At 40.3% G+C, this 25,157-nt stretch overlaps 1 protein-coding gene across 1 annotated transcript; it reads right to left on the bottom strand.

The window, feature by feature from the left end:
* Positions 1 to 1,637: 1,637 nt before the first annotated feature.
* On the bottom strand, positions 1,638 to 24,748 carry STK38L (serine/threonine kinase 38 like). The gene is made up of 14 exons (XM_009876042.1): positions 24,625 to 24,748; positions 17,505 to 17,649; positions 15,729 to 15,780; positions 14,304 to 14,426; positions 13,635 to 13,718; positions 11,923 to 12,046; positions 11,198 to 11,352; positions 10,267 to 10,369; positions 9,433 to 9,494; positions 7,765 to 7,882; positions 7,235 to 7,358; positions 5,116 to 5,211; positions 3,276 to 3,367; positions 1,638 to 1,765 (listed from the first exon to the last, which is right to left on the bottom strand). Exons 1-14 carry the CDS (start codon positions 24,746 to 24,748, stop codon positions 1,638 to 1,640), a joined length of 1,530 nt encoding a protein of 509 aa, XP_009874344.1.
* Between the last annotated feature and the right edge of the window lie 409 nt (positions 24,749 to 25,157).

Here is a 25,157-nt window from a genome sequence, read left to right as displayed (position 1 = left end):
TTAACAGAGTCTTTCTTCCTCCTCTATGCCACAACATCGTGTGCTTCCTTCCGATGGCTGTGGCAGAGGTTTTAGAGTGCCTTTCACTTAGTTCAGAGGAGGAGGGCAGCAACGGTGACTCTGCTTATTCAATTATTGGGGAATTGTTCATTGCTGTAAACCTCTTTTGTAACCAGCTAATGACGTCAAAGATCTTGACTGTGTTGTGGTAGATTCAAAGTACTGCAGATAATGCACCAGTACGGGCAGAGATATAGATGAACTTGCCAGTGACCAGATAATTGCAAACTTTGAGGAGTGAATTTCAAGGACTGAATTGCTGCTGGGCTGAGAAGCAAAACCACACCCTGCATACAGAAGCATTTCTGCTTCAGTTTCCTCGACCTAGGAGAAGGGGTCCCATCTCTGCTTTCAGTTTAGCATCATCCTGCACACAGGGGAGAAGAGCATTTAGATGCTCTGCCCAATTCAGTCATGGTTGGTTGGGTTGCAGACTCAGTTGATTCTCTGTAATCCCATGGTCCAAGTTAGTTGGAGATACTAGAAGATGGGAGCCCACAGGAGAGTCTGAAGCTACTGGAGTGCTCCATTTCCTCTAGCTTGGCAGATGCTGCTATGAGGTATCCTGCAAATAAAAGGCTAGAGGAGGATCCCTTCTGCCTGGAGCTTCTTAGGGAGACAAAAAAGAAAAAGCAGCAAATTTCATCATTTTTCTAGAATATGTTTAGCATAGACAGGAAAGGTTATCAGAATTATGAGTAGCAAAAAGATGATCTGCTTTACAGCACAGGCAAGAATGCAGTTCTGGAAACTGGGATCTCTTCAGAACCCGGTATCAGAAAGTTTCCCTTCTGTTAAAAACTTCTAATTTTTATTCACATTCCTCTTTTCTTCTGAAGTTGCCAACAGGCAGCATTATCTTTAAGAGTAACAGTGATCAACTATTATTTAAAGCAGAAATATCACTAAACAGATGACAGGGACTGTCTCACCACGACACAGTGGAAAAAGGAAGAAAAATAAGAAGAGATGATTGGCTGATAAAGCCCTCTAGTGAGGTGAAGCGAGAGAAGGCAGGGTACAAGTAGGTCCACAGGACACTGCTATTTAAAATAATTCAGTGTTGGCACACTCATGGGGTATATGCAGACCACAAGTGGAACACCCTTGAGCAACTGCTCAGAGAATTTTGCAAATGTGGGCAATGTTTTTTTTTATACTGCATATCCAAAACCCACCAGGTAAGCAGTATAATAATGATGCTGCACAAAATGATATGTTTTACTCCTGGGTGGATTAGATGGTTTACAGTACAAACAAAGCCACAGTACAGAGAGGCATAATTAACCGTTATACACACATAGGCAGTGCAGTTAAAGGGATGTACGTTCCTTTTATTCCAGTACCTTTGTATAATAAAGTTAACAAAAATATTCAAATATTAAAAAAAAAAAAAAAGCCAGCTGGCACTGCCAACTAATTCCTGTAGTAGTCTTAGAAATCCTAATCCTGTAGAATTTCCTTGTGAAATTGATGCGCACCAGAGTCGATGTATTGATAACTAACGCCAAGCGGGTCTGGTGATGCAGCTACCTGAGGTTTGTATTTGTATTTCTTTTGTCGGTTTGTGTTTTGTTTCACAACTTCCCAGCTTTCATGTAGGAAGGGATCGAGCCACGCTGTGTGAGTCCTTCAAACCTCTTGTAAGTATAATTGAGGAAGACCCAGTCTTTGGATTTGTAGTCAGGTTCTGTTGTGTTTGGCACTAGAATTCAGAAACAAAAAAAATAAAACCAAAACAGAACAATTAAAAACAGCGCTCCTCCTGAACCATCAGTTCACAGAGCACTGACATGAACAGCCCTGAACTCTTATTTTCCTAGTCAGCAGAAATTCCTTGAAGAAATCACATTTCTAATCAGGTCAGATACCTTTTGTCAATGGTCTGAGAAGAGTTATAATTTCAGCCTATCTCTCTGAAGTGGAAAACTGTGGAATTCTCGGTTTGCTTGGGTTCTGATGTTTTGTTTTTTTTTTTTAGTATGTCTACACAATGTAACAGGCTCCAATACCTTGGGCAGGAACCTCTAAAACACCCACAGGCTATACAGTTATGAAAAACGTAACATTTAGGATGCTTCATGCACAACAAATGCACGTATATATGTTATCCACTCAATAAACAGAAGAAAAAGGTATATTCAAGTTTTTCCAAGAGAACTACACCCACCACACACATATTACTCTCCTGGGACTTTCTCTCTGCTCGTGGCTTCAGGGAGGCTTGCCAGCCTCCTTTTCCAGTATGAAGAGCCCACACCGCATGGCTGGCTGCACAAGGACATTCACTGCAGTAGGCTTCTCTAGTTTGCTCTCTGATTGCCACTTTTAGATTTCTGTAACAATATTTCCAACTCAAGGTGGCAAATGCACCAATACCAAAGGTTGTATTTAGGAAACCACATGTACGGTAACATTTTCAGTGGGTTAGAAATGCCAAAACTGATACAAATGGTCTTGGCATTACCCGAATAAGAACTTAAAACAGCTTAACTTTGGCACTGGTGATTGATTGCTTTTGCATTAAAAGGACAAAATTCTTTGCCATTAAATAAAAGCTCTTTCAGAAAAAGACAAGGACTTTTCCAACAAAAAAGATTCCATGAGTGTTACCTAACTATCTATCTTGAAGCTCTTAATAATTGAAAACAGTGGGAGCTGGGAGAATTTGGCATGTCAGAGAAGTCTTTTACATATAAAAATTTCCTACTACTTGCCAATAAAAAGTAACAATTAAAAAAGGCAAATGATTTTCAGAGCCACTCAGGTTCATAAATCACTATGTTAAATAATCATGTGTATGAAAATTTTTGCCCACAGATATGTGAAAATTTACATTTGGCATGAAACTCAAAAAAGTCACAAACAATCAAAAGGAAATCAGTGCATAATGTTCACCAGAATTTAGTTAGACAGACCGCATGGTAGAAAATTGTACTTTTTCCTGTGCTCACTATACATGCAAACAATTTTTACTAATAAATTTAACTACTAAAGTCTGTTGGTTTTTTTCCCCCTCTTCAAAGTTCTGAGAAAGTAGAAGCTATGAGAGGCCCAAGTTTACATTTCTATTACATCTACATTACAGATCAAGTCTGTAAATCACCTTGATTAGGATATCAGAAAAATTAACATGAATAACAAGAGCAAAAGCATCTGTGGAGTATTCTGGCTTGTCATAGATAACAATTTGGAATTTATGATGGCAGTCTCACCTGGCTGTAAAATATCAGATTCAGGAAATTCATCAAAGTTGGAAGTGTCATCAATACTTTTGATTTCTATAGGGATTGCAGCTGGTCTTTCCCTGCAAATAGAAATGTCAGAATAGAATCATAGAATCATAGAATGGCCTAGGCTGGAAAGGACCTTAGAGATCATCTAGTCCAACCTCCCTGTTATAGGCAAGGATGCCACCTCTCAACTAGACAGTTAATACTAGGAAAAGATACATTAAGTATCAGCTTGCTTTAACTTCGCTTTTTACAGTTACAACATCCCTTTAAATTTAAAGCATAAACGTTCCACCAAGTCCATCAGAGCTGTATCTGACTCGCCTGTTTGCTGACATCATGGGGAGATTTACTCATTTCCAACCCGGCGTTAGTATCTTCTTGGCAAACTTAGGGAAAACATAATTTTCCCATTAACTGAAACAGCATTCCACACTTATCTGCCACATGTCTATTGCCACAATCTTGGTTGTCACCAAGAACCACCGTGGTTACCTTCATTTCATAAACCCAGTCTACCCAGCTGAGCAGGATATTACTTGCATTTGGAGCTAACAGGTGTGTTGCTTTACAATTCCAGCGCCCATCAGCCTGGACCTCATCCAAATACCTTTTAACTGTAGCTCGTATTTCTGACACTCAGTCGTCAGTATCTCTTATCCAAACCAGGTTGGCCCTGATAGGTTACTGCTTTATTAGCTCAACAATTAGGCAGCCCTTTAATAAGTTTTAAGGTGGCTGATCTATCCCACGAAAGCATTCAAACTGGAACACTGCACTGTGGGAAAGTCATTAATTTACATCTCTAAACTTATTACAGTTGTAATTACTTCAATTACAATTAAATCCACTTCTGGGTGGATTTCATTTTGCCAGGTTGCCAAATGTGGCATGAACAGATACGTTACTGCTCTTGCTGCTTATTAACATCTCCCACACTGAGCAGATAAGTTAAACGAGGTTTTCTGCACCAGAGGAAATGAGAAGTACAAGAGCTGGACGATCACATGCCCACAGGATAGATTTTCATGTAGAAAACCGCAGTATTACTGAAAGAGCAAACTACCTCAAACCTTAGAGAGAGCTGAACAGCAGCCATCACTTCAACTGAAGGGATCTGTGGGGCCACTGAAATCTGCTTCAAAGGTGCTACCATTCTGGGTACATGCAGATGCAGCTCAGCATCTGCAGGCACAAGCTCAGGCTGGAACATGTACAGCTGCCCTGGCCGAGCCCTCTACCCAGGCTTAGTCCAGTAGAATTTGGCCACAGAGGCTGTGACTCTGAGGTGAGTCAGTGCCTCTGCCCAGTGCTCTCAAGACATACCAGTTTCACTTCGGTGTAGTATCTCTAGTGTGCAGTAAATACATGCCCTATGTTTTCCTCCTACTTGCTGTCTCTCCTCTTCATTCATCTATTTCCCCTGCATTTTTGGCATAGAGTTTACTTTTCTTGTGCTCTTATTACAAAAAAAGTCAATTACAGCAATAGCTGCAGAGCCTATTACTACTGAAAGAGGAGCTCTCTGCCAATATCAGAGCATACTTCAGGAATAACACAGCCATCCTGCCGCAGTTTCTTTCCATCCTGGGCACTTTGGGGCAATCTGAGGCATCTCAAGACAGTTAAATTCTGATCAGGTATATGAATGTCAGCAAGGCCTAAAAACTTCACTGTCACCCACCTACTGCCAGGAGCTGTCTTTCAGAATAAAACATAAATTGGAAATAATTATCCTTGACATCATAGTACATTAAATTCTTGCCTTCACAGTTTTTATTCTCTCTGTAAAATGTGTATATATATATACACACACACGTACCTGATATGTCCCCAGTCCACTCCTTCAAAAAATGGATGACTTTTTATTTCCTCTACTCCATTACTACCAATTCTATTTTCTGAGTCAATACAAAACCTGAAAAAGTGAAGAAATTTAAGGGACCATTACAATAGATGCAGACAGAAGCAACAGCAAACAAAACAGCTGTGGTATGGGATAATCAGGAATTTGAAGAAGTTCTTTTAAATTGTTCCATCACTTGGGGCAACATAAAAGAAGTCTGTTGCATATACAAGAAAAGGGAAATTGCAGAAGCAGAATATTGTTGAGTCACAAAGCAAAAGGCTGTGATGATAGTAACTTACACCTCTCCTAAACTCTTGCATCCTCATCTTCAAGGTTTGTGAAAAGTCACTGCAAGTTCTAGTCCTTTAAGATTAGTTTGGAATGGAGGCTCAAGTCTCTGCCATTGAAAACTTCTCTGCATGTTTTCAACTATTTAAAATCCATGTTTCAAAATCAACCAAACAGGAATAGAGACACTTAGCGAAGTAGGACTACTCTATTCTAACTAGTGGTTAGAAATACTAACTACTAATGTTAGATTTTGGAACTACGAGCCAGACACATTCAAAACATGCCATGTCCCTATTCTCCGTCATCCACTCCTCCCTCTCCTTAGAGGTCCAGATGCTGGTGGTACAAAGACCCAAGGAGTCAAGCAAGAAGAAGAAGATGAAACTGAAGACAGAGAGGACTGTTAGGATGGGGACTGCTACCTGCTTGAGTAGGCAGGAGGAAAAGAAAAATATTCTAAAGAAGAAAATAGGGAGGTGGAAGTTCTCCGACAGCAACTGAGCGATATTGGGCATTTGTTCCAGGGAGCAGGAGAAGTTGACCCCTCTGGACTCCTTGCCTGCCTAGAGTGATGCCTAGACTCTGAGGTGTCTCATCAAACAGATGGTGAGCACACCAGTGCTTAGTCTAGGAGTTCATTAAATTCTGGCAATTGTTTGTGTTAGCAAAGGCACAACTGCTTTATATCTTTATTCTGTCCTTGTGCTCTCTTTGAGGATGGCAAAAGTGTCAACAATGACACAAACAGGGTGGTTTACAATAACAGGAGAAAAACACCCACGTCAGACAAAAAGCTCGGTCTTGCCAAGAGTGGAGTCACCTGATGATCTCCTGGAAATGGGGGGTTCTTGGTAGCATGGGGATGTAGCCTCCTGTTGCTGACCTTTGTTAAAAGGAAACCTGTTTGCTTAAATGAGCAAAGCCTCTGGTTGTTGATTTAGTTATCCTGAATGCACATCATCCAGATTCGCAAGGCACTTTTCACATCGATACATTGCAATACCAAAAAGGTCACCTTCTCGCTAGTTAGTAAGTTTTTCAGCAGGTAATTTAGTAACATAGCCATTTAGGCTATAAACTGTCTCTAATTACAGACTGTAACCTTCTTTTACTTGTAGTTGAGTGTCACTTGGGGAAAAAAACCCAAACCTAACTGTTTATACTTCTACTGCAGCCCAGCCAGTTGGTTCATGTCAAATACGAATAATAGACCTCAAACCTTGTAAAAATAGTAAGCCAGACCAGGATTTGTCAGGCTTTGCCTGAACTCAAGCTTGTTTTAGTTTGGTTTTCACTGTATCCAGAAAAATAAAGAAACTTTTAACTTTGACTGCAACTTCCTTTAAGCTGAAGTATATGTTTTCTAATTTGTCCAAATGGTAATGGACAAAGTACCCAATGGCCAGGTGTTTGTTCCATAACGTGCTGTTTTGACCTCATTTTAATAAACTGTCTATTACTAAAAATGTTCTACCCTAATTTAAGTTCTTCTACATACAGAGAAAAACTAATAAATTCAAGTAGTCATTGTATAAGTAAATTCATGAGCAAGGTATGTTAACAAATAAACTGTTTGAAATATCTAAAAACACCCCAGATACAGCCAAGACTGAGGAGGAAGAAATCCTCAGCAGCAACACTGTGCTCTTTCCAACAGAGAACTCAGGATGCTGAAAACACACAGGACAGGTTAAGCAAAACACTAGAGAAATAGGTACTGAAAGTATAATAAAAATGTTATACACAAATGGAAGATGACTATGTCTGGGTGAGTGGCCAGAAGTGGGCTTTTGTTACTGACCTTAGAATTAAATCCTTTGCTTTTTCTGAAATGGGCACCTCTGGAGGAAATACCAACGTTTCTTTCCAGTTCATAACTTTCCTATAAGTCTCCTGCGGCGTTTCAGAGCAGAAAGGTGGATATCCTGCACAAACAAATAGAAAAATTAACAAGCTTTTCCCAGAAAAAGAAAGTGACTGGGGCCTCTGCTTTTGCCACTATGGCTCTCAAATCTAAGAAGTAGTACTAGCCAAAAGCTTTCTCTTTTGTAATATAATGTTAAAGGTTATTTTGTTATTTCCAAGTAATGAGACTGAACCTCAAAAATATTTAATAGCTAACAGTTATTCACTGAAACAACTCAGCTCTGGTTGTCTTCTTGGAAAGGTGTGAGGACTTAAAAGTTTTCTGGAAGCTGAATTTGGGGCTTACTTCAAGTACAAGTGGATGAAATTCTGGTATCTCCACTATGCAGAGGATGAGAGCTGCTGAACTACTGGACCGTGTTACCTCTGTACCCTTTGAACGATTGTTATGTTGGCTTAGCATACCTATTAGCATTTCATACATAATCACTCCCAAAGACCACCAGTCACACAGTTTGTTGTATCCAGTCTGCATAAATACTTCTGGTGCAATGTAATCCGGGGTTCCAACAGTAGAATATGCCTGGAAGAAAAAACAACAAAACTCTTTAGAAGATAAATACTATGTTTTGCAAAACCTTCTCCTGGGGATTTGCATATAGGGTCTTGTTACTTGGATGGACAATGATTAATCTGAGAATTCACAGTATATAAAATACCAAGAACATTATTCTTTTACATGAGCAAGCACAGAGAACCTTGAAATTAAGTTTAAATTAATTTTAACCTTTTAAATGTGCAGCCTAGCCAATTCTGGCTAATGACTACATCTTGAGCTATTTGGGAATTCCTCTTTACTAGTGGAAAGTTTTGCATGGGGCAGGGACGTGTGAAAAGAAAACCAAAAAACCAAACAAAAAAACCCCAACCAAACAAAGCTCCCACAAAAAGAAAAAAAAAACCCAAGCAGCAAACCCCCCAAAGTCCACCAAAACCAGTTTTGCCACAAAAAACCTTTACTTTCATTTGTCAGCCCAGGAACAAAAATACTTAATTTTATTGAACAGAGCTGAAACATTTAGTTTTAAACCAATGGAAAAACAAGAATATTGCTCCTCTTCAAATGTGGTGATACAAGCTGTCCTTTTGGCCTTCTATTCTCTCCGTTGAATTGCCTCATGATTCATCTGGCTTCACCATACAGTTCTGCCATGTCAGTCTCTACTGACCTAAAATTTAATCTTTTCAGGGATCTAACTCCAAGCAGGAGTAAGGGTGTGAAATCCATCCCTTATGAGGCATCGTGATTGCAATGAATCTCATTATGTCTTCTCATGAAGAAACAAAAAACAACCTAAAATCTTTTGGGGAACACAGGCAGCATATCACTTTTTAACAGAGTATGCAAAATAAAGAGTTCCAGAATTTCAAAAGTGAGGTTTTTGCAACTGCCATTTGATGAAAATCGTAAGCAGGGCTAAAATTCTGAAATCTCATGGCTCTGATTCAGTCAATGCCAGAGTTCCCTTTATTACCCGACCACTCTTCATTATAAATCCAGGCCGTGGCACTGCAGTGCCAATACCCTCCACTGCCTTTGCCTAGTATTTCTGTTCAGCTGAAGGACAACCAAGGTTTCCCCACAGCTCTCTGAAAGAGAGCCACACAGCTATGCATCTTCTTCCAACACTGAACTGCAGGAATTGAACCCAGGAGCTCCCACACAGCGTCAATACCAGCTTCGTTTAGGAGACAAACTCCAGATACACCTTTGCTAGGTGGCTGTTGACACCTCATGTTAGCTACTCCAGGTAAGGGAAACAAAGGCAGAGAAGGGAAGGGAGAAGAAAGAAAAGAAGAGGAGGAGCAGACTCTTCTTAGTCACAGCTCTGAAAACACACAGACAAAGCAGGGTTGATCAGGGTTGATCTCTAAGTTACTCCAAAACTGGAATCACTAGACCACCATCTTCTGAGTTATTTGCAATTTTGGGAGCTCGAAGAGAGCGACATCTGTAATGGATCAGGGTCCATAAGTTTTTAAAAAGCAGGAGCATTAATGCTGAATTTCTATTTAATGTTTTCTGTGAATAGTTTAAAAGCAAAAAAGTTATACATAATTTTATTAACTCACCAGCTGTCGTCTATTCTTCTTCCATGTTTCTGCTTTTCTCTTTGAGTTCATATTCTGAAATGCTAATTTACAAAATAATTATTAGATAATAAATGCATTTGTGAGAATTAAAAGATCGGTAACATTCTGTTTTTGAAGAATAACTATTTTGCATCTTTAGAATGCTTTAGTCGAGAAACAAATACTTGATTATAACTGGAGATGGGAAAATTATAATGAAAAAACAATGTCCAATTTGCAGCTGAAACTTACATAAGTAGGACACGTGATCCATAATTCTATATTTGAACTTGCTAGAAGTTTTACAGATTTATCTGAGATCAGCAGTACTTATTGTTGCAGCTGGCAATGTATATTCAGATGTAGGTGATTTTTTTTAAGCAGCAAGTAAAGAACTGCAGAGAATTTCACAATTGTGGAATAAAACATTTATCTGGATGTGTCACCAAAGCATACTGATGAACAATATTACTCTTATGAAAAGCTTCATAAGACTGCCACTGACTTCAGGAAGTCAGCAAATGAAACCCATGTTCTTTCTAAAATGGTGTTTCTGTAACTTCACTAACATTCTGATGAAAAATACACTGAAATACAGATACATTGTGAATATTTGTATCTGTGTACCAATGCGCAAAAATACATTAACACTGCAGAAATTATAATTTCTTTCCTGTGAAATGCTTCCATGTCTCCGAGAACATGCATTTCCAGTTTTACAATTAAATGCAATCAGCCTGATCAATCTTGCTCACCCCAGTAGAAATAAATTACGATGCAGCATGGCTGCAGCTCAAAATTATTAAATGTTTAACTAGGACATGATATACTTACAGAAGTCACTTGGTGGGTTATGTGTAAGATTCCTGTAGAACTCGGTTCTGTGAGCCTTCTTTAAACCTGTGCATAGCCCAAAATCAGACAGTTTTACATGACCCTAAAAAAAAAAGAAAAAATCACGGAAGACGAAAACAAAACTTAGAAAGGTAGCGCTTGGATAAGAATTTTTTAATAACTGCATATGCCTTCGCAGGCTATGATGGACTTGCACAGAAATACCCAATGCAGGACAAACAGGCAAATAATGACTGAATCTTGGTGTACTGCCAGAGTCTGTTTTCTCTCAAACAGGTTTCTGCGCCCTGGAAACAGTGACATCTAGAATTCTGCAACAGCTGTTTGCCTGTTTTTGTTTTGAACGGGATACCACTGAGACTGAGAAAGCCTGCAGGACAAAATTCCTTTGTTTTGTTGGTAACCTGGCTTTGATCAGGTTTCCAAACATCAATGCTAGATAGCCTACAGACTTGGGTATGATGCTTATTGAGTCCACTTCGTGGCTTCCTGTGGTTGCTCTTACAGAGTGGTCCCGCTGGAGAGCAGGAAATAAAACAGATGAGATAACTGTAGGAACTGAACTGATTATTCAGCATTGTCTGAATGTTTCATGCTTTCATTTGTCTTGAAGCAGCTAAGTACATTCAGTTTGTACTGTGTATAAATATGAGCATCTGAGAACACCCTAAGTTCTCACTTAAAAGGCTTGCCTTAAAAGTCTCAGAAGGGTTAAAAGGCTTTCCATCAAAAAACAAGGGTGGCTTTGCTATTAAGTATGTTGGTGTTCTACGGGGAGAAGGTCGTGACTGTCTTCTGGCTTTATTAGTTTAAACCACTGGTGTGGCGCTACTGGTTCCCACCACTTAGTACCACTATAAATGGCATTATCTGCAGACAGGGATGTTTAAAGCATAGGCCATTTACATGCCTTCGCATCCAGCAGAAGGTTATCTGGTTTAATATCTCTGTGGATGAATCCCAGCTGATGAATTGCATCTATGGCCAACACAGTTTCAGAAATGTAAAACTGTGTCTCCTCTTCTGATAAGGTGTCTTTCTTCATTAGTAAGGTCATCATGTCACCTAATCAAAAAGAAAACACAGCTTAGAAATCAGAACATTTTAATCATAAGACTAATTCTACGTGAAACCCCAGTAGAATCCAAATTTAACCTTGTATCTGACCTCATAGCTACTAATTATAAAACTATTACTGCAAGGACATACAAATCCAATATACTTTTTTAGTACACTGGATGTAAAACTGTTGAAAATCCTAAACAGGAATTAATTCAATAGTAAAAGAAGATTATAATGTAGTTTAACATGTAAGATAGGTATTGCGCAAATAAACTGTTTAAACAAGAGCTTTTTGTTTTGTTTTAACTGTTAATAGCTTCAGCAGTAAAAAGCAGAACATTGGATTAGAATAATTATTTAATCCAAGTCTATTTTAACAGCCATTCCTAATGCTTTTGCTTCTTGTAAAAATCAACAATGATTATACTACTGGGATTTCATTTAAAACAGCATTAAATTTTTTGCTATCACAAATTACATGGAGTGTTTGTTTCTAATATTTTATAAAGCTCTCAATAAAAGCTAAGGACAAAACACTTCACTGCCACCTAACACCACAATGTACAATCTTACCTCCAGGTAAGAACTCCATGATAAGGTAAAGATTTCTTTTATCCTGAAAGCTGTAAAACATTTTCACTACCCAGGCTCCATCTGCTTCAACCAAAATATCTCTTTCTGCTCGGATATGGGCCACCTAAAATTTTTCAAAAATTACTATGATCAAAGGACAATTCAAATATTTCAACAATCAGCACAATGTTATATTCCTACTCCTACAATATATTTTCATGATCTTTAGCAAAGAACCTATTTTCATACTCATATTTTTTCATTTTTTTACTAGGTCCTGACAAGTCCTCACAAAATACCCACCAGAAACCTACAGAAGTCAACTCAGTGTTGAAAGTAACCATTCACATAACTCTGCAGAAGCAACCTCTAGAAACACAAAGCATAGCTTGTTAGGCTGCTTTTGTTTGTTGGAAAGAACCGACAAAGGTTGTGGAAAAGTGCAATTCTCTTTTTTACTATGCCCTAAAATGAAATAGAACCATTAAAAAAAAATATACAGAGTTGGCCATTGCAGAGCTTTATACAGTAATGTCCCTACTGCAAGCTCAGATAAAAATTGAATGTGCTAATTAAAGTGCAAACACTGACAAAATCACTGGAAAAGGCTGGCCTTAAAGAATGCAAGAACCAGAAGATGAAATGGTAGATGCATTATGATTCCTGTCAGAAGTTACCAGATTTCTCACATTCGTATACAAAGAAACAAAGAGCTAATAACTCTCTTGACAGATATCTCACAGTTTAAACTTGGCAAGATAAGCCTGCGAAATCTTCTCTAGCAAGAGTGACAGAGCGTCTTTAACTAATTACTTCCTGCAAAACCCAATTCCTTCATCATCATGGTGAGAGAGAGAAATACCCAACTCAAAGAGAACTGCTGCCTAGTTCCGAAACCCGCACTGTACCCACTGGCTGGCTGCTGTGCACAACATGCAGCTGCTCCTCTGGCTCCCTATAGTCAGGGCAGGGGCTTGAGGAGACAAAAAGTCTCTGCCAGGGAAAAAAAAAAACAACAAAAAACCCCACAACAAACGGACTACAAGTATCACTGCAGAGAAATGCAATACAAGAGCAAATGATGTGTTAAGTTTGGACTGGTAAGGAAAAGTCCTCTTTCATCTGCTCTTTCACTTGAGATAGCCACACTTCATTTCTTTGCTTTGTGGTGCTAAAGTACTCACTGTGTCCTACCAGGAATTTGCAAGTGAATTGTTAACTCAAAAAGGAAAAGCAAAAGCCAAATCAAACTAACAAAATCAAAGCAAACCAAGAAAAGACCAGACCCAACTATAAAACAAAGAAAACCACAGCCAATGAGCAGTGTGACATCTGTTGGTATCTAACCAACAAAAACCATCTAATACTCTCAGTTTTCACTTTGGCATGGTATTACTTTTCAAGAAGCGTTCTCCTTGAAATGTACTTTTACAGTTTAAATACTATAAGGTCTGCATTAATAAAGGAAGGGAGAAAAAAATAACCTTTTCCACTTCCAAATTGGTTGTTAATAAATAATTTTTTTCAAATGCTGTTACATGGCCTTATTTCCTAACTTCTACTTACTGTTTTGTACTGTGGTAGCAACTCCATAGATGCTCGGGACGGCTATACCATTATTGGGGCTTTTGAAACAGAAAATATGACCAAATAGTATCTGCCACAAAGAAATTCAGCACTTTTGAAATCCAGGGGACTGATATAACACAAACCTGCTCTTTCTCCAGCATATCTGCTTTTCTTAGTATCTTCATTGCATAAATATGACCTGTATCCTTCTTCTGAACAAGGCGTACCTGCAATGAGATATAGAACCCACTCAGGCTCTGTTACCTCAGAAACTAGAGCCCAGCATGGAATCTACTGGAAGGCTCAAAATCGCTAGGCATGCAGAAGTTCTTTGGTTAAATATTGAAAAACATATGAAAAAAAAAAATTTCTACAGAATGTACACCACTAATACTAGTGATGAACAGAAAGTCTGAAGCAGTTATTGTTTTAGGAAAAGCTAGCGGGCACAGTAAATTCCAGGTAGCTGTGAGACTGCACACACTAAAATTCAGGAACAGATACAACTGTGATGTGACACCGGGCAGGGAGGATGTTTATGGAGAGGAGCTGTGCAACTGCAAATCCATCATTTCAGGGAGCCACACGGGCAACACCAGTTTCGTAAGCTGTGAGAAACTAAGGGCCTTTCGAGGGCCCTTTAAAAATTGATGCACATAGTTCATTACGGGAGTCACCAAACTTGCACAGCTACTCAAATAGCGAATTCCTCTGAAATAAAACTCCCCAGCTGTAGCTCTTTGTTTTGTAATTGTTTTATTTTAACATTCAATTGATTTTTAATATCCTGTTCAAGCAAGAATGCCACAAACCTCCCCAAATGCTCCTCTTCCTATAACTTTCAAAGATTCAAAGTCATCCAAGCCAAGCCTAGTCCTCTTCAGTCGTAGAAACTCCGTTTCTTTGCGAGCGTGTTGTGACCTGCGCAGCTTTTTCTAATGAGACACATACATATAAATTTGTGACATATTTGACAGTAGAAAGTCAAGATATACAATCTCCCTTCCTGTGAAGTATTCTCTCTCCCAACAGGATTACAGAAAAAAATGTACAAGTCTCTGAATTTCTCAAAACATAATCCCCCAGCATGGTCTTCTATATAGAGGCCTCATGCCAAGTTTCACATTTTTGGGATATCTATTTTATTTTTATCTTTTTTATTACTTAGATTTTTTTTTAAAAAAAAGACAACCACAAAAATCAGTAATAAAAATAACGAAGAAAAAAAACATACTAGTTCAAACAAAGCACATCAGTCCAAAGGCCAGAGTGACTAGCTAAGGCAAAGACTCTTGTTTATGGGCAGTGTAAAGGATCAATAAAAAGCTGAAACTTGCACACCACCAAAAAGAGGAATGACAGGCAAAAAGGAGACTAACAGGCAGCAGAGATCCAACTATCTGTAACAAAATCCATTTGGTTTATGGCAGGCAAACACTCATATTTGAAAGAAAAACCTGCCCAAATCCTGCCATTTATTTATAAAAACATCAATGGGATTCACCCTGAGAAGATGACAAACATTGACTTATGTTCTCAAAGATGCCGAGATCTCAGAGACTGCTAATGAGATCCATAGATCAGGCACCTGCCAGATCTTGCATTAGGGTGACGGTGTCATTTAAAACCACAAGATGGCATTACACACCCACACTCACTTTTCCCTCTTCCCAGAAGTTACTGCAGCCACAGAGATTCAGACATAACAGAGGCAACTGTTCCTACTTATTTCCCTTCCTATCCTGGAGGCAGGATAGGCAGCCACGGTGCGATGGACCTCAGAGAAGCAACTTATTGACCAGAGTTCCAAGAGGTACCAACTGGACAGAGATCCTTCGTCATCTGTATCCAAATGAAGCAAGGATGTGTCCAGTTTATTGCTTAAATCAAGACAAAATGGTTCAGCTTTTTACTTTCTATACACCTCGAAGAGCACATTACATTTTTTTTCTTGCCAAATATAATGGCAAACAATTGTACTCTTTGAAAACTTAGACACTTGATGCAATCATATGTCTCATAAGGACTAAGGGTGGCATGAAAACCCTGAACTATTTCAAGTATCATTCAAGCATATTCACAGCTTCCCTAATAAACAACTTATTTACAGGGGCAACATTAATTTACAAGATTAATGTCACACTAAGTAATGGTTCTGTAAGCTCCTCAAATGCCCATTTGAAGTAGTGCAACAAATGCAAAGCAGTCTCTTCAAATGTTACGCAAATAGTATTTACCTCCTCATCTGCGAGGCCTTCCTCTTCCATAGCCACTTCTAGCTTCTTCTGCCTACAAAGGGGAGAAACAGGAGATGAGTTTCTTTAATTATTTACTAAAAACAAACATAACACTACAGCAAGACAAGGCCCTTACTTCTTATTCCACTTACCAAAGAATTTGCCTCAAATGGAAATTTGAAGACTTACTGCACATTCCCCAACAATTTACTCATTTGTGATTGAAACTCGAAAATATATAAGCAAATTTAAGCCCCTACTTAGGTATTTGCAAAACTAGACCCAAACATACAATCACTCTTAACGACTTTTTTAATATAATCTTATTGAAGAAGGCTGGTTTTACCAGTTAGGATTACGAATCAGAATAAATCTAGGTTTTATTCACCACTTCTATCTCAGCTCTACATTCAACACTTTAGCCAGCTCTTGGTTTCACTCCCAGAGCCTGGCCACACACCTTGTCCTGTTCCCCTTGCTCTAGTGCCAACTCACTCCAAGCCCCAGATTCATCATCATTTCCTCCCAGCATCCTGCCTGGAAGTACCCCACAGGTGGCAGGGGGTCACAGTATGTGGCAACATGCCTACTTGACCCCTCTTTTTCCACCTGCGGGGTGGTCCTAACAACTGTCAGGGTGCAGCTTTCAGGAAGCCGGTTACTCACGAGCAGCAGCCAAGAGTTTGAAGGCTGGGTGCCAGGTTGCTGGTGGTTTTTTGCACTTCGGAAAGTACAGCAGGATCCCCTAAATTAAAGGCTCTCGGTAGACAGGCTATTCTCTTAACTAGAAGCAACTCAATTACACGGCATAATGACTAAATATGATGAAGAGAGAAACCCTGCTGCTTGGCTGAAAACCCCTCAATTAAAAACACATTACCAGGGGAATGATAATTTAACAAGCTGATGACAATTTGAAACACAGCATTCATTACAATCAAACGTTGCTTGTTTTGACACTTAATTCAAGTAGCGCTTCACCACATCGGAGGCAGATTTGGGCACTGATCAGAGAAGTTAAAGGGAAGATGACCAAGGCATACTCCCAAGGCAAGGAGTACCAGTCAATATCACCCAAGAAGAATTTAGAGGAGGGTATTATGTTACCTCCAGAATTCTTCCTGCCCACCTAAGAGCCTTTCAAATCCTCCATCACCAACACTACACTCTTTACCACCCCTTATTTACACCTCAGACCACCCTGAGCTCTCTGCCTCCTTTCCTTACACCATCACCCTGCCTAGCACTTCTCCTACTGGTCCTGCTCCCTACCTCCTATCGCTCCCTGAGCTCCACACTGCAGAGCACAAATAGAGACCACGAGCCAATGCCTTAGACAAAACCATCCTCCAGCAGTCCTGCAGCACCTGCCTCTGTAGAGTTTATTCCCTGTGGCATGCACAGAGGAGCTGGAGGTCACCAATCCCACGGGCAGAAGAAGAAAATCTACACGTGCTGCAAAAGACGCTGCACAGAGCGGTTTCCACAAAGCGCCAGTAATTGCATGAGGAGGTAAATTGTATGGGAATGTCAAAAGTGGAGGTCCTTGGTTACTCAGTGCCTGCTTGGTGCAGTAGCAGGGGGGGGATGTTCATGGGTGTACCAGCACAGCCAGCAGCCGAAAGGCAGCTTGTGCCCTTTGGGGATTAGCTCTTTGCTACCAGGTACAGAAAAACTTCTAAGAACTGCTCCGAGCATCAAAGTGCCCTTGAACAAACACCACCAAAAGCCAACCAAGAACTGCTGAAGTGGGGTGAGAGGAAGCAGAGCCTGTACCTGGTTTCTCTCTCTTCGTGCTGTATAATTAGGTTGCTGTAGAAGTTCTCCAGCGTAAGTTTGGCCACCGTCACTCTCTCCCGGGTGTGGTTACTCATGGGAAAGGATGTTGTCGTCCCTGCAGTCATCGCCATGGTAACATGTACTGAAACAGAGCATGTCAAATCATTACTCACTTGAAAAAAAAATAATCAAATATATATATATATGTACACACACACTCCTCTTTCCCAACTCTCCATCTCCAAATTCTTAGATGCTCTAGAATTCACAGGAAAGTTACTGTTGCTCAAGTATAAGAAACTCCATTAAAAAAAAAATAGTATTATAAAATTATCCCAAGATAGCCGGAGGACTTGCTACCCACTGTCTAAAAAAAATAATGTGTTGGCAAAACAAAGGGTGAATCATAGCAAAGAATTATGCAGGCTACAGGCAGGCAGTTCACCCAGCAGCACTTGTCCACAAATGAGGAAAACGTACCTCTGGTGGACTTGAGCCCATCTTGAGGGAGGGAAGAGGCAGAATGTGGAAAGGAAAAGGGGGAAGCAAGAACAAAGCAGCTCGCTCCCACAGCTGGGCATGGCACATCTCTATGACGATATCAAACTCCAGAAACTCTAGGTGCTACCAAAAGGACAGGATAAAATGAAAAAGTAAATGTACAAACCCCCTAATTCCATCCAGAGGAGAAGCTATTTCCAGGATAGAAGATAGTCGTCAGATATCTTCAAATTTTAAAGCCACTCAATAAAATTACCTGTGGACGGTTGGGAGGATTTCTAGAAATCAGCCCCTTAAAATGAAATAACGGAATTGCTGTATTTTAAATAGAACACTTCTGTTGCTGATTTTTTTGGGTTGTTTTTTTAAAGCAACAACCAACCACCAAGAATAGAAAACCCTTCCCCACCACAAGGCCATTAGGCAACTAGTCTTTCCGTTTGTTCTTTTTCCAACCACCTCCGTGCCATGTCACTGATGAAATGAGCATTTTCTGGAGCAGCTGTTTGTTTCAGAGCTCCCTGTGTTTGGATTCTCAAATTCGGGAGGGCATTTTCTTCTGCAGCTGTAAATATGTTACTCATGTGCATGAAACACTTTTAAATCAGGACACGTGGTCACTCAGCACTTAAAAACTGGAAAGAAAGAGGAAAGAAGAAGGGCTGCTCTCTTTAATAGCTCGCATCTTGAGCCTAAATAACTTGGATGTACTAAAACAATACTTTTAATACTGGGGAAAGACATCTGAAGGCAGTCCTGAGTTCCTTGCAGCTGGTTTAGGAAAGCCACAGGAGATTAAGAAATTTAAAAAAAAAAAAAAAAAAGCGTTTTGTTCTAGGACTCATGCCCTACCTGGAAGTGGGTTGAGGCACTTTAGGACAGCCTCACAGACAGGAGCCATGAGTAGCAGCATCTCAGCCCCACGCTGGTTTGTTTACGTTGTTTTAGGATTGGTTTTGGGAAAGTACACTCAAGTACCTACACTTCCCTTTGATTATTTACGTAATTCTTCTATTTCACCAGGGGATTTTGAGGAAGACAAATCCCAAATTAGGTCTATGATCTTCAAGCAGATCCTGATGCCTTTTAAAGTGAACCAATTAAAAGTTTCATACAGAAAACAACTTGCATGTCCACACCAGAACAGGAATATTGCTGACCTCTGCCCTGGGTTGTTTTTTTCTGAATTTGCCTGCTACCTTCTCTAAGGACAGCATTTTATCTTCTGGATTTTTAATTGGATTTGGTGCAACAATAAGATTTTTTGTTGCCAGAAACACAGCTGCTGTGTCACAAATGAAGGCATTTTATAGCATTATGTAGATACTACTTTAGCTGTGTATTTCAGAGTGCACAAGGTTCCCGACTTCTGAGAATAAACATGTATCTCTCTATACATATACAGAGGTTTTAATAGCACAACAGCTGCTTTAAGATGTCAATATTTCTATTTTTAATCAATCTTTTATCCCCTTGAATTCCCTACTAAAGAAAGCTCTTAATAGTCTTTTCTAAAAACTAAAAGGTTCTATTCTTCACACAAAGATGTATCCTATATAAGACACTTCTCCAAAAGCTTGGAGAACTTAGTGCTGTTCTCCGTACAGTCTGTTGTACATACTCTTTCTCCCTTGATTGGTGGGAAAAGATAAATAACACAGGTATTTGAGAGTAAAACCTACAGCATGTTGACATATCCAAATCAAACAGAGCAACTGCTGACCACATGTTGGCATCTGTGATTACATTATATCAAATAACCTAATAACAGTAAAACCCCGCCTTCTCATCATTTTGGAGCGTGAGGACAGCGTAGCATTAACCCAGGCTTGAAATGGATTAACCTTTACTTATAAAGGTATAATGAGTGCACTCCAGCATCAGCAAGCAACAGAGTATTTATCCTTTGCATATCTCTTATTCCTAGTAGGATAAAACAACACTGAAATTTGTTTCCTGTTAATTTGTTTTCCCCAGGCTCCTATACTCACAAATGCAGACATTACCAAACAGCAAATCTAAGTCCCTTGATTTTATTAAGTCTGTAAAAAGGAGGTAACAATTCTGGCACTAGCATACCGTGCTATAAATAGCAAGGCTGACCCTCACTGTGGTTCTACAGTAGGAAAATAGAGACCAGAACCCAACCTGTCAGCTAGGGAGCTCAGAGAAAGCTATTTAACGCAGAGAAGAAATTTGTACTGACTTCACCATCGTACCACAGTGTAAGCCAACCGAAGCAGTAGGGATATATCACCCAAAGTGTTTGTTTCCAGCGTTCCACGTACCCTGCGCACACTTCACCAGCCCTGCCTCTGGACCACACTTTACCACAGCACAGCATCTCCTTGAGGCAGAATTTACATTTGCTCAATTTACAGTTGGTGTCTCCAGGTACGCCCAGTCAGCTCTGTCACTTTTTTTTAAAAAAAAAAAAAAAAGAAAAAAGAAAAAAAAAAAAAAAGCACTTTGCAAAGCCAAGAAGTGTTGTGAGCAGTCTGTGCTCTCCAAAGTGGAAAAGAGCACAGACCTGGCAGGAGACACGAGGTACCCTGCAAAATTCTACATCAACTTACAGCCAAGCAAATCTCTTCATCCTTTTTTCTCCTGCCTCTCTTGTTGCCCCTGACAAAGCCCCAAACAGAGCACAAATCCACATCCCAAATAAAATATTCAGTTGGGAGTGACCAAGTAAAATCCTTAAGTATGACCTTTAGAAACGAATGATGCCAGAGGGGATGGGGGCAGGAAGGAAGAAACTTTTATTGACAGCACACCACTTCTACTGACCTCACCATATTAACAGGAACATTTTGAAAAGGTGCCACCCATAGTTCCTGGAAACGCCTTCAAAAACCTAGTAATTCACCCAAAGTCATGTCATTTACATAATGGAACCATTCTTTTCCTGCTGCATCACCAGCCTTGCATTAGGCTCCGTGGACCACGGAGGAGGTCGTATTAACCAGTCAGTCGTGCTTGGCCAGAACTCCTCTGGCAGAGGAGGACCCAAGACCTTTCTTTCCACAGGGCCTCTTGTTACTTTGGAAAAAGTGATGCACTGCCAGCCGCGAATGAGAGAGACATCAGAGCGGCCTAATGGACAGCAGACACTGAGCAGCACGCAGCCTGCAGGACGTCTCAGAGCTGCCAGAAGCAGAGATGCCGTATGTGCTGCCTGGCCCAGAAATGGAGCCCGTGCCTCCTGGATGGATGGCCAAACTCACAGTGCGAGCCTTTCTCCTGGGGCCTGCTCTGCTCAGCAGCAAGCACCTCCAGCGTGGGCACAGGGGAGAGACGGATGAGAAGCTACAGATGTTGGGTGACCAGGGAACTTCCTGCCCCAAAAGGCAGACAGAACAGTGTCACCGTGGGGAGGGGCTGAAGGATGCTCCTGAAGGACGAGGGAGGGCACGGCAGGGCAGCAAGTCTCGCCTGACCAACTACCTCCTTTCAGGTAGAAAAACACTACCTGATCCAGCATACGTTTGATTTTTTTATTCCCAACCCATTCGTGATGGGAAGCAGAGAAAGGTCAAGCAGTGTTTACTACAACTTAAGTCTGTGCTGTCATGACAGCTTTGAGTTGAACCCTCAATTGATTTTCCTGAAAGCATCTTCACCACTGAAAACCCCACACTCAGCTCCTGCCACACAGCTGGCAACTCAAAACTCACAAACTCTCTGGGGGGCTTCCTGGCAGCCCCTCCAGTCCACCGTTAATGTTTTCATATTAGAATGTCAGATTAAGACTCCGGTCAATGAGAGCAAAATCACTGAGGCATCCAAACTCACCTACTACAACAACTCAGAGGAGGAGAGAGTGAAGAAATCAAGGCCCCTGGAGAACTGTTCTCCCCTGAAAAGAAACATTCGGCATTTTGTGAGATCTGTTTCTAATCCAGAAGGGATAAGAGCACAAAATCCAAGTCTCTTGCACGTCATCATCTCCAGCCTTCACAGCTCCAGCTTGGGGCATCCAGGATGCATGAAGGCAAGGCAGAGCATAGAGCTGCCACTTGGAAGGAAGGCAGGATGGAGGTTTGACACTCTCGGTAATTTTAGAGTCTATTTCTACATATCCAAGTAGCTCTAGGCTTTAAAGAGAAAAAGGTAACGAGGGATGAAACAGGATCCTGACACAGATGTGCTAAAAGAGCTCAAGAAATTAGATTTACTACCCCATGGCATACTTTCCAGCCTGTAAAGTATAGCAGCAGGACAGGGATGTGGAGTAGAGAGTATAACAGCAACATTTCACATCACCAAGTATGTGACCAACAATGATGATTCAAATACTTGGAAAAAGAGGAAAAAAAGACACAACAGAACACATCAAAAAGCAAAACTCCTCCCTAAGCAGATAAGGTCATCATTTGATATCCTTTTCATGTATTCTTCCAACCTATCACTTTTACTTTTTAAATGATTTCTCACTTCAGTAAGCACACGCTAGAAACTGAAAACCAAAACCAATCTTTCCAGTTGTCTCCCGTATTAGAAGGTTTCACATTTCTTGGGATACTACAGTAAGCTGTTTGATCAACTCTTGTTTTCTCTTACACAGATCACCAGCAAAAGAACAAGTCTGTGCCAGTCAGAGACTGGTGGGTATCACGACTGGGCTTCGCTTCCGTAAGAAAAGGTCTGAAGGCTTTGGTCTCTTTACAGGCAAGTCTCTTGCACAATTGCGTTGCATCATATGGCTTGTTCTTACTGTCAAGTAAAGTTGGAAGTACACTATCAAATTAATCTGGACCTAAGTCACACAATGGAAACATCATTCTTATTTTTGAAACCATGCATGTAGTAAACTTATACAGCACCCCTAGAAAAAATTTAACCTAGACTCATTTCTTAATGCACATTTAACTTAGGGAACAAATACCCCATACTATTCTCTTGTTTGTTTTTCCCAGTGTGACAGAATAACATACTTATATTATACTGCCGGGTCTCCGATTCAGATTTAAAAATATAACGCTATTGCAGGACAGAGAACACCATTCGTTCCTCACAAAACAGCTATGTTACTTGGCAGAAAGGCTGATAATAATTTTCACTTATACACCCAAGAACATCCCTAAAAGCCAGCAATTCAGAAGGCAGTTCACTAGTGCAGCAAAAAGGGCAAAACTCCAAAGCTTATAAAGTTTCCATTTACATTCCAAAGCAATTTGGCTCTCGATTGAAAGTCTCCAGGTAAGGCAGATACCAAAACATATTTCTGCCTTTCAGAGTTCCCATTTTCCCAGCATGACACATTCTGTCATTCAGCTTGCTCCTGAAACGAAGTATACAAATGGCATTTTTCAGCCGTTAGAAGGTAAAAAGCAAAAGCAGAGATGGGCTTTCAGTGCCAGACCTCTTCCAAAGTCAACATATACAGCTCAATAAATCAAGTACCTTCAGAAACGCCACCTATAGCCACCGTGAGTAGTGCTGGAGCTCTTCTGGGTGAGAAGCCAGAGGGGTTTAGTAACGCTGCTTTGCTCCTTACAGATGTCACAGCAAAGCAACTCACAAAACCAGGCACTAAAACCCACTGCTGACACGGATTGTATTTAACAAGTGGAGTGTTATCTAGGAAAGCAGCAAGGCTTTAAGTATGAGCGTCAGCCCTGCTGTCTCCAAATTGTTTGGATTCTCTTGAAGAGAGGCAAGATATATATATATCTATCTATATTTATGGAAAAAAAACCCACAACCCACCATACACAAATAACAGCATGATTCACACCAAAAGGCAGTGGGCAGGGACAAATAAATGAAATAAGCAGCCAAAGGCTCAGCAGGACGAGGTGGTGTGACATAGCAGCAAGAACAAGGGGAGGAGCAGCAGCTGGAGCAGCAGCAGCCGGAGCAGCAGTCACCCAGGCACCCAGAGCAACTTCTAAAACACGCAACTGTACACGGTATGAGCCGACAAGCAAAGAGAAAGCAAAGATAAAAATGCTGTGTAACAGCTGATAGTTCCAATGATGAAACAGAAGGAGAAAGTGGTCACACTGTGGTATCAGCCCAGAGGGAAAATTACTTTCTACACTACAGTTTCTGCTAGTACAAATCTGGCAATTGTGCTGTGCATATTTTCACCATCCAATTTTTTTATACTCAACCTCCTCCTGGAGAGGGTTCCCTGCCCTCTTTTTCTACAATCCACTTTAAATCCACTTCCAAAGCATTTGAGAAACCTCCAGAAACAAACAAAACAGTACAGGCCCCTGAAGTCTCTGAGCAGAAAGCAAACAAGAAAATCCCACTACGCCAACTATGGGACAGAATTTTTCAACTTTTGAAGCCTGATCTTAATACTTGTGTTATTACTAAATACAACTTTTAAATGCTTAGAATGAAGCCTTGTCCAAAGTTCTCTCGTTTCAATATAAAAAACCTTCAGCTCAATAGGTTTTGACCTAACATTCCTGTTTTGGCATCCGGATGATGCTAGCTGCTCTGCTGCTGTTACCGAAGTTCATAGTTATCAGATCAGCATGTTTGCCAAGCACTGCCCTGGGGTATGTTACAGAAAGAAAAATAAATATTACGTTCCTACATAATTCATGTTTTCAGTAATATCACCATTCACAAGCCCCTATTTTATTTAATATGCTACCTGAAGGAAGCAACATTCTCTGCCAAATAAAACAAATCAGATACTTCACATGCAGGTTCTTCTTCAATGTTATTGCCAAGATCAGATCTTCCTGACACCCTCCAGTTTTTACAAGAGTCCCCATCTGAGAAAGGAAAATGAAACAACACAACTACAACAAGAAGTCACTGACACTTCAGCATTTCATTTACTTTGTCTACATACTTTGTTTCCTTTAGCTCGTTATTCATTCACCAATGTGCATTCTGTTCTAGTAAGTTTTGCTACTTTAAAGTTGCAGAAGGAATTACATTTGTTCTATTTAAAGTAGCACTAAGAAACCAAGTAAAATTAGTCCTGTCGGAACAGGCTTTGCTATTTAAAGGTGAAAGATGTTCAAATGTTTTAGCCATTTTAAGTCATTCTTGCTTTCCCCACAGAGCGTCTGGGTGAGTCGCCTGTTACAGTCACAGCTAAAAGCAGAGAGCTCCACGACTCGCCCTGCCCCAGCTCGTAAACCAAAAAGAGTGAACGCTTCCCATCCATGTCTCCAC

Source organism: Apaloderma vittatum, unplaced genomic scaffold, assembly GCF_000703405.1.
Source record: "Apaloderma vittatum isolate BGI_N311 unplaced genomic scaffold, ASM70340v1 scaffold20429, whole genome shotgun sequence".
Classification (NCBI taxonomy): Eukaryota; Metazoa; Chordata; class Aves; order Trogoniformes; family Trogonidae; genus Apaloderma; species Apaloderma vittatum.
The sequence above is the reverse complement of the archived record's forward strand: the minus strand, read 5'-3'. Positions and strand labels throughout refer to the sequence as shown.

Bases quoted from the DNA above. Each gene is read 5' to 3' on its own strand.
- STK38L (XM_009876042.1), bottom strand. From the start codon at position 24,748: ATGGGGACTCTTGTAAAAACTGGAGGGTGTCAGGAAGATCTGATCTTG. The intron at 11,353-11,922 runs GTAAGATTGTAC...CTTTTTGATTAG, and splicing joins CATGGAGTTCTTACCTGGAG to GTGACATGATGACCTTACTA. The intron at 9,495-10,266 runs GTAAGTATATCA...TTTGTAAATTAG, and splicing joins TAACCCACCAAGTGACTTCT to CATTTCAGAATATGAACTCA.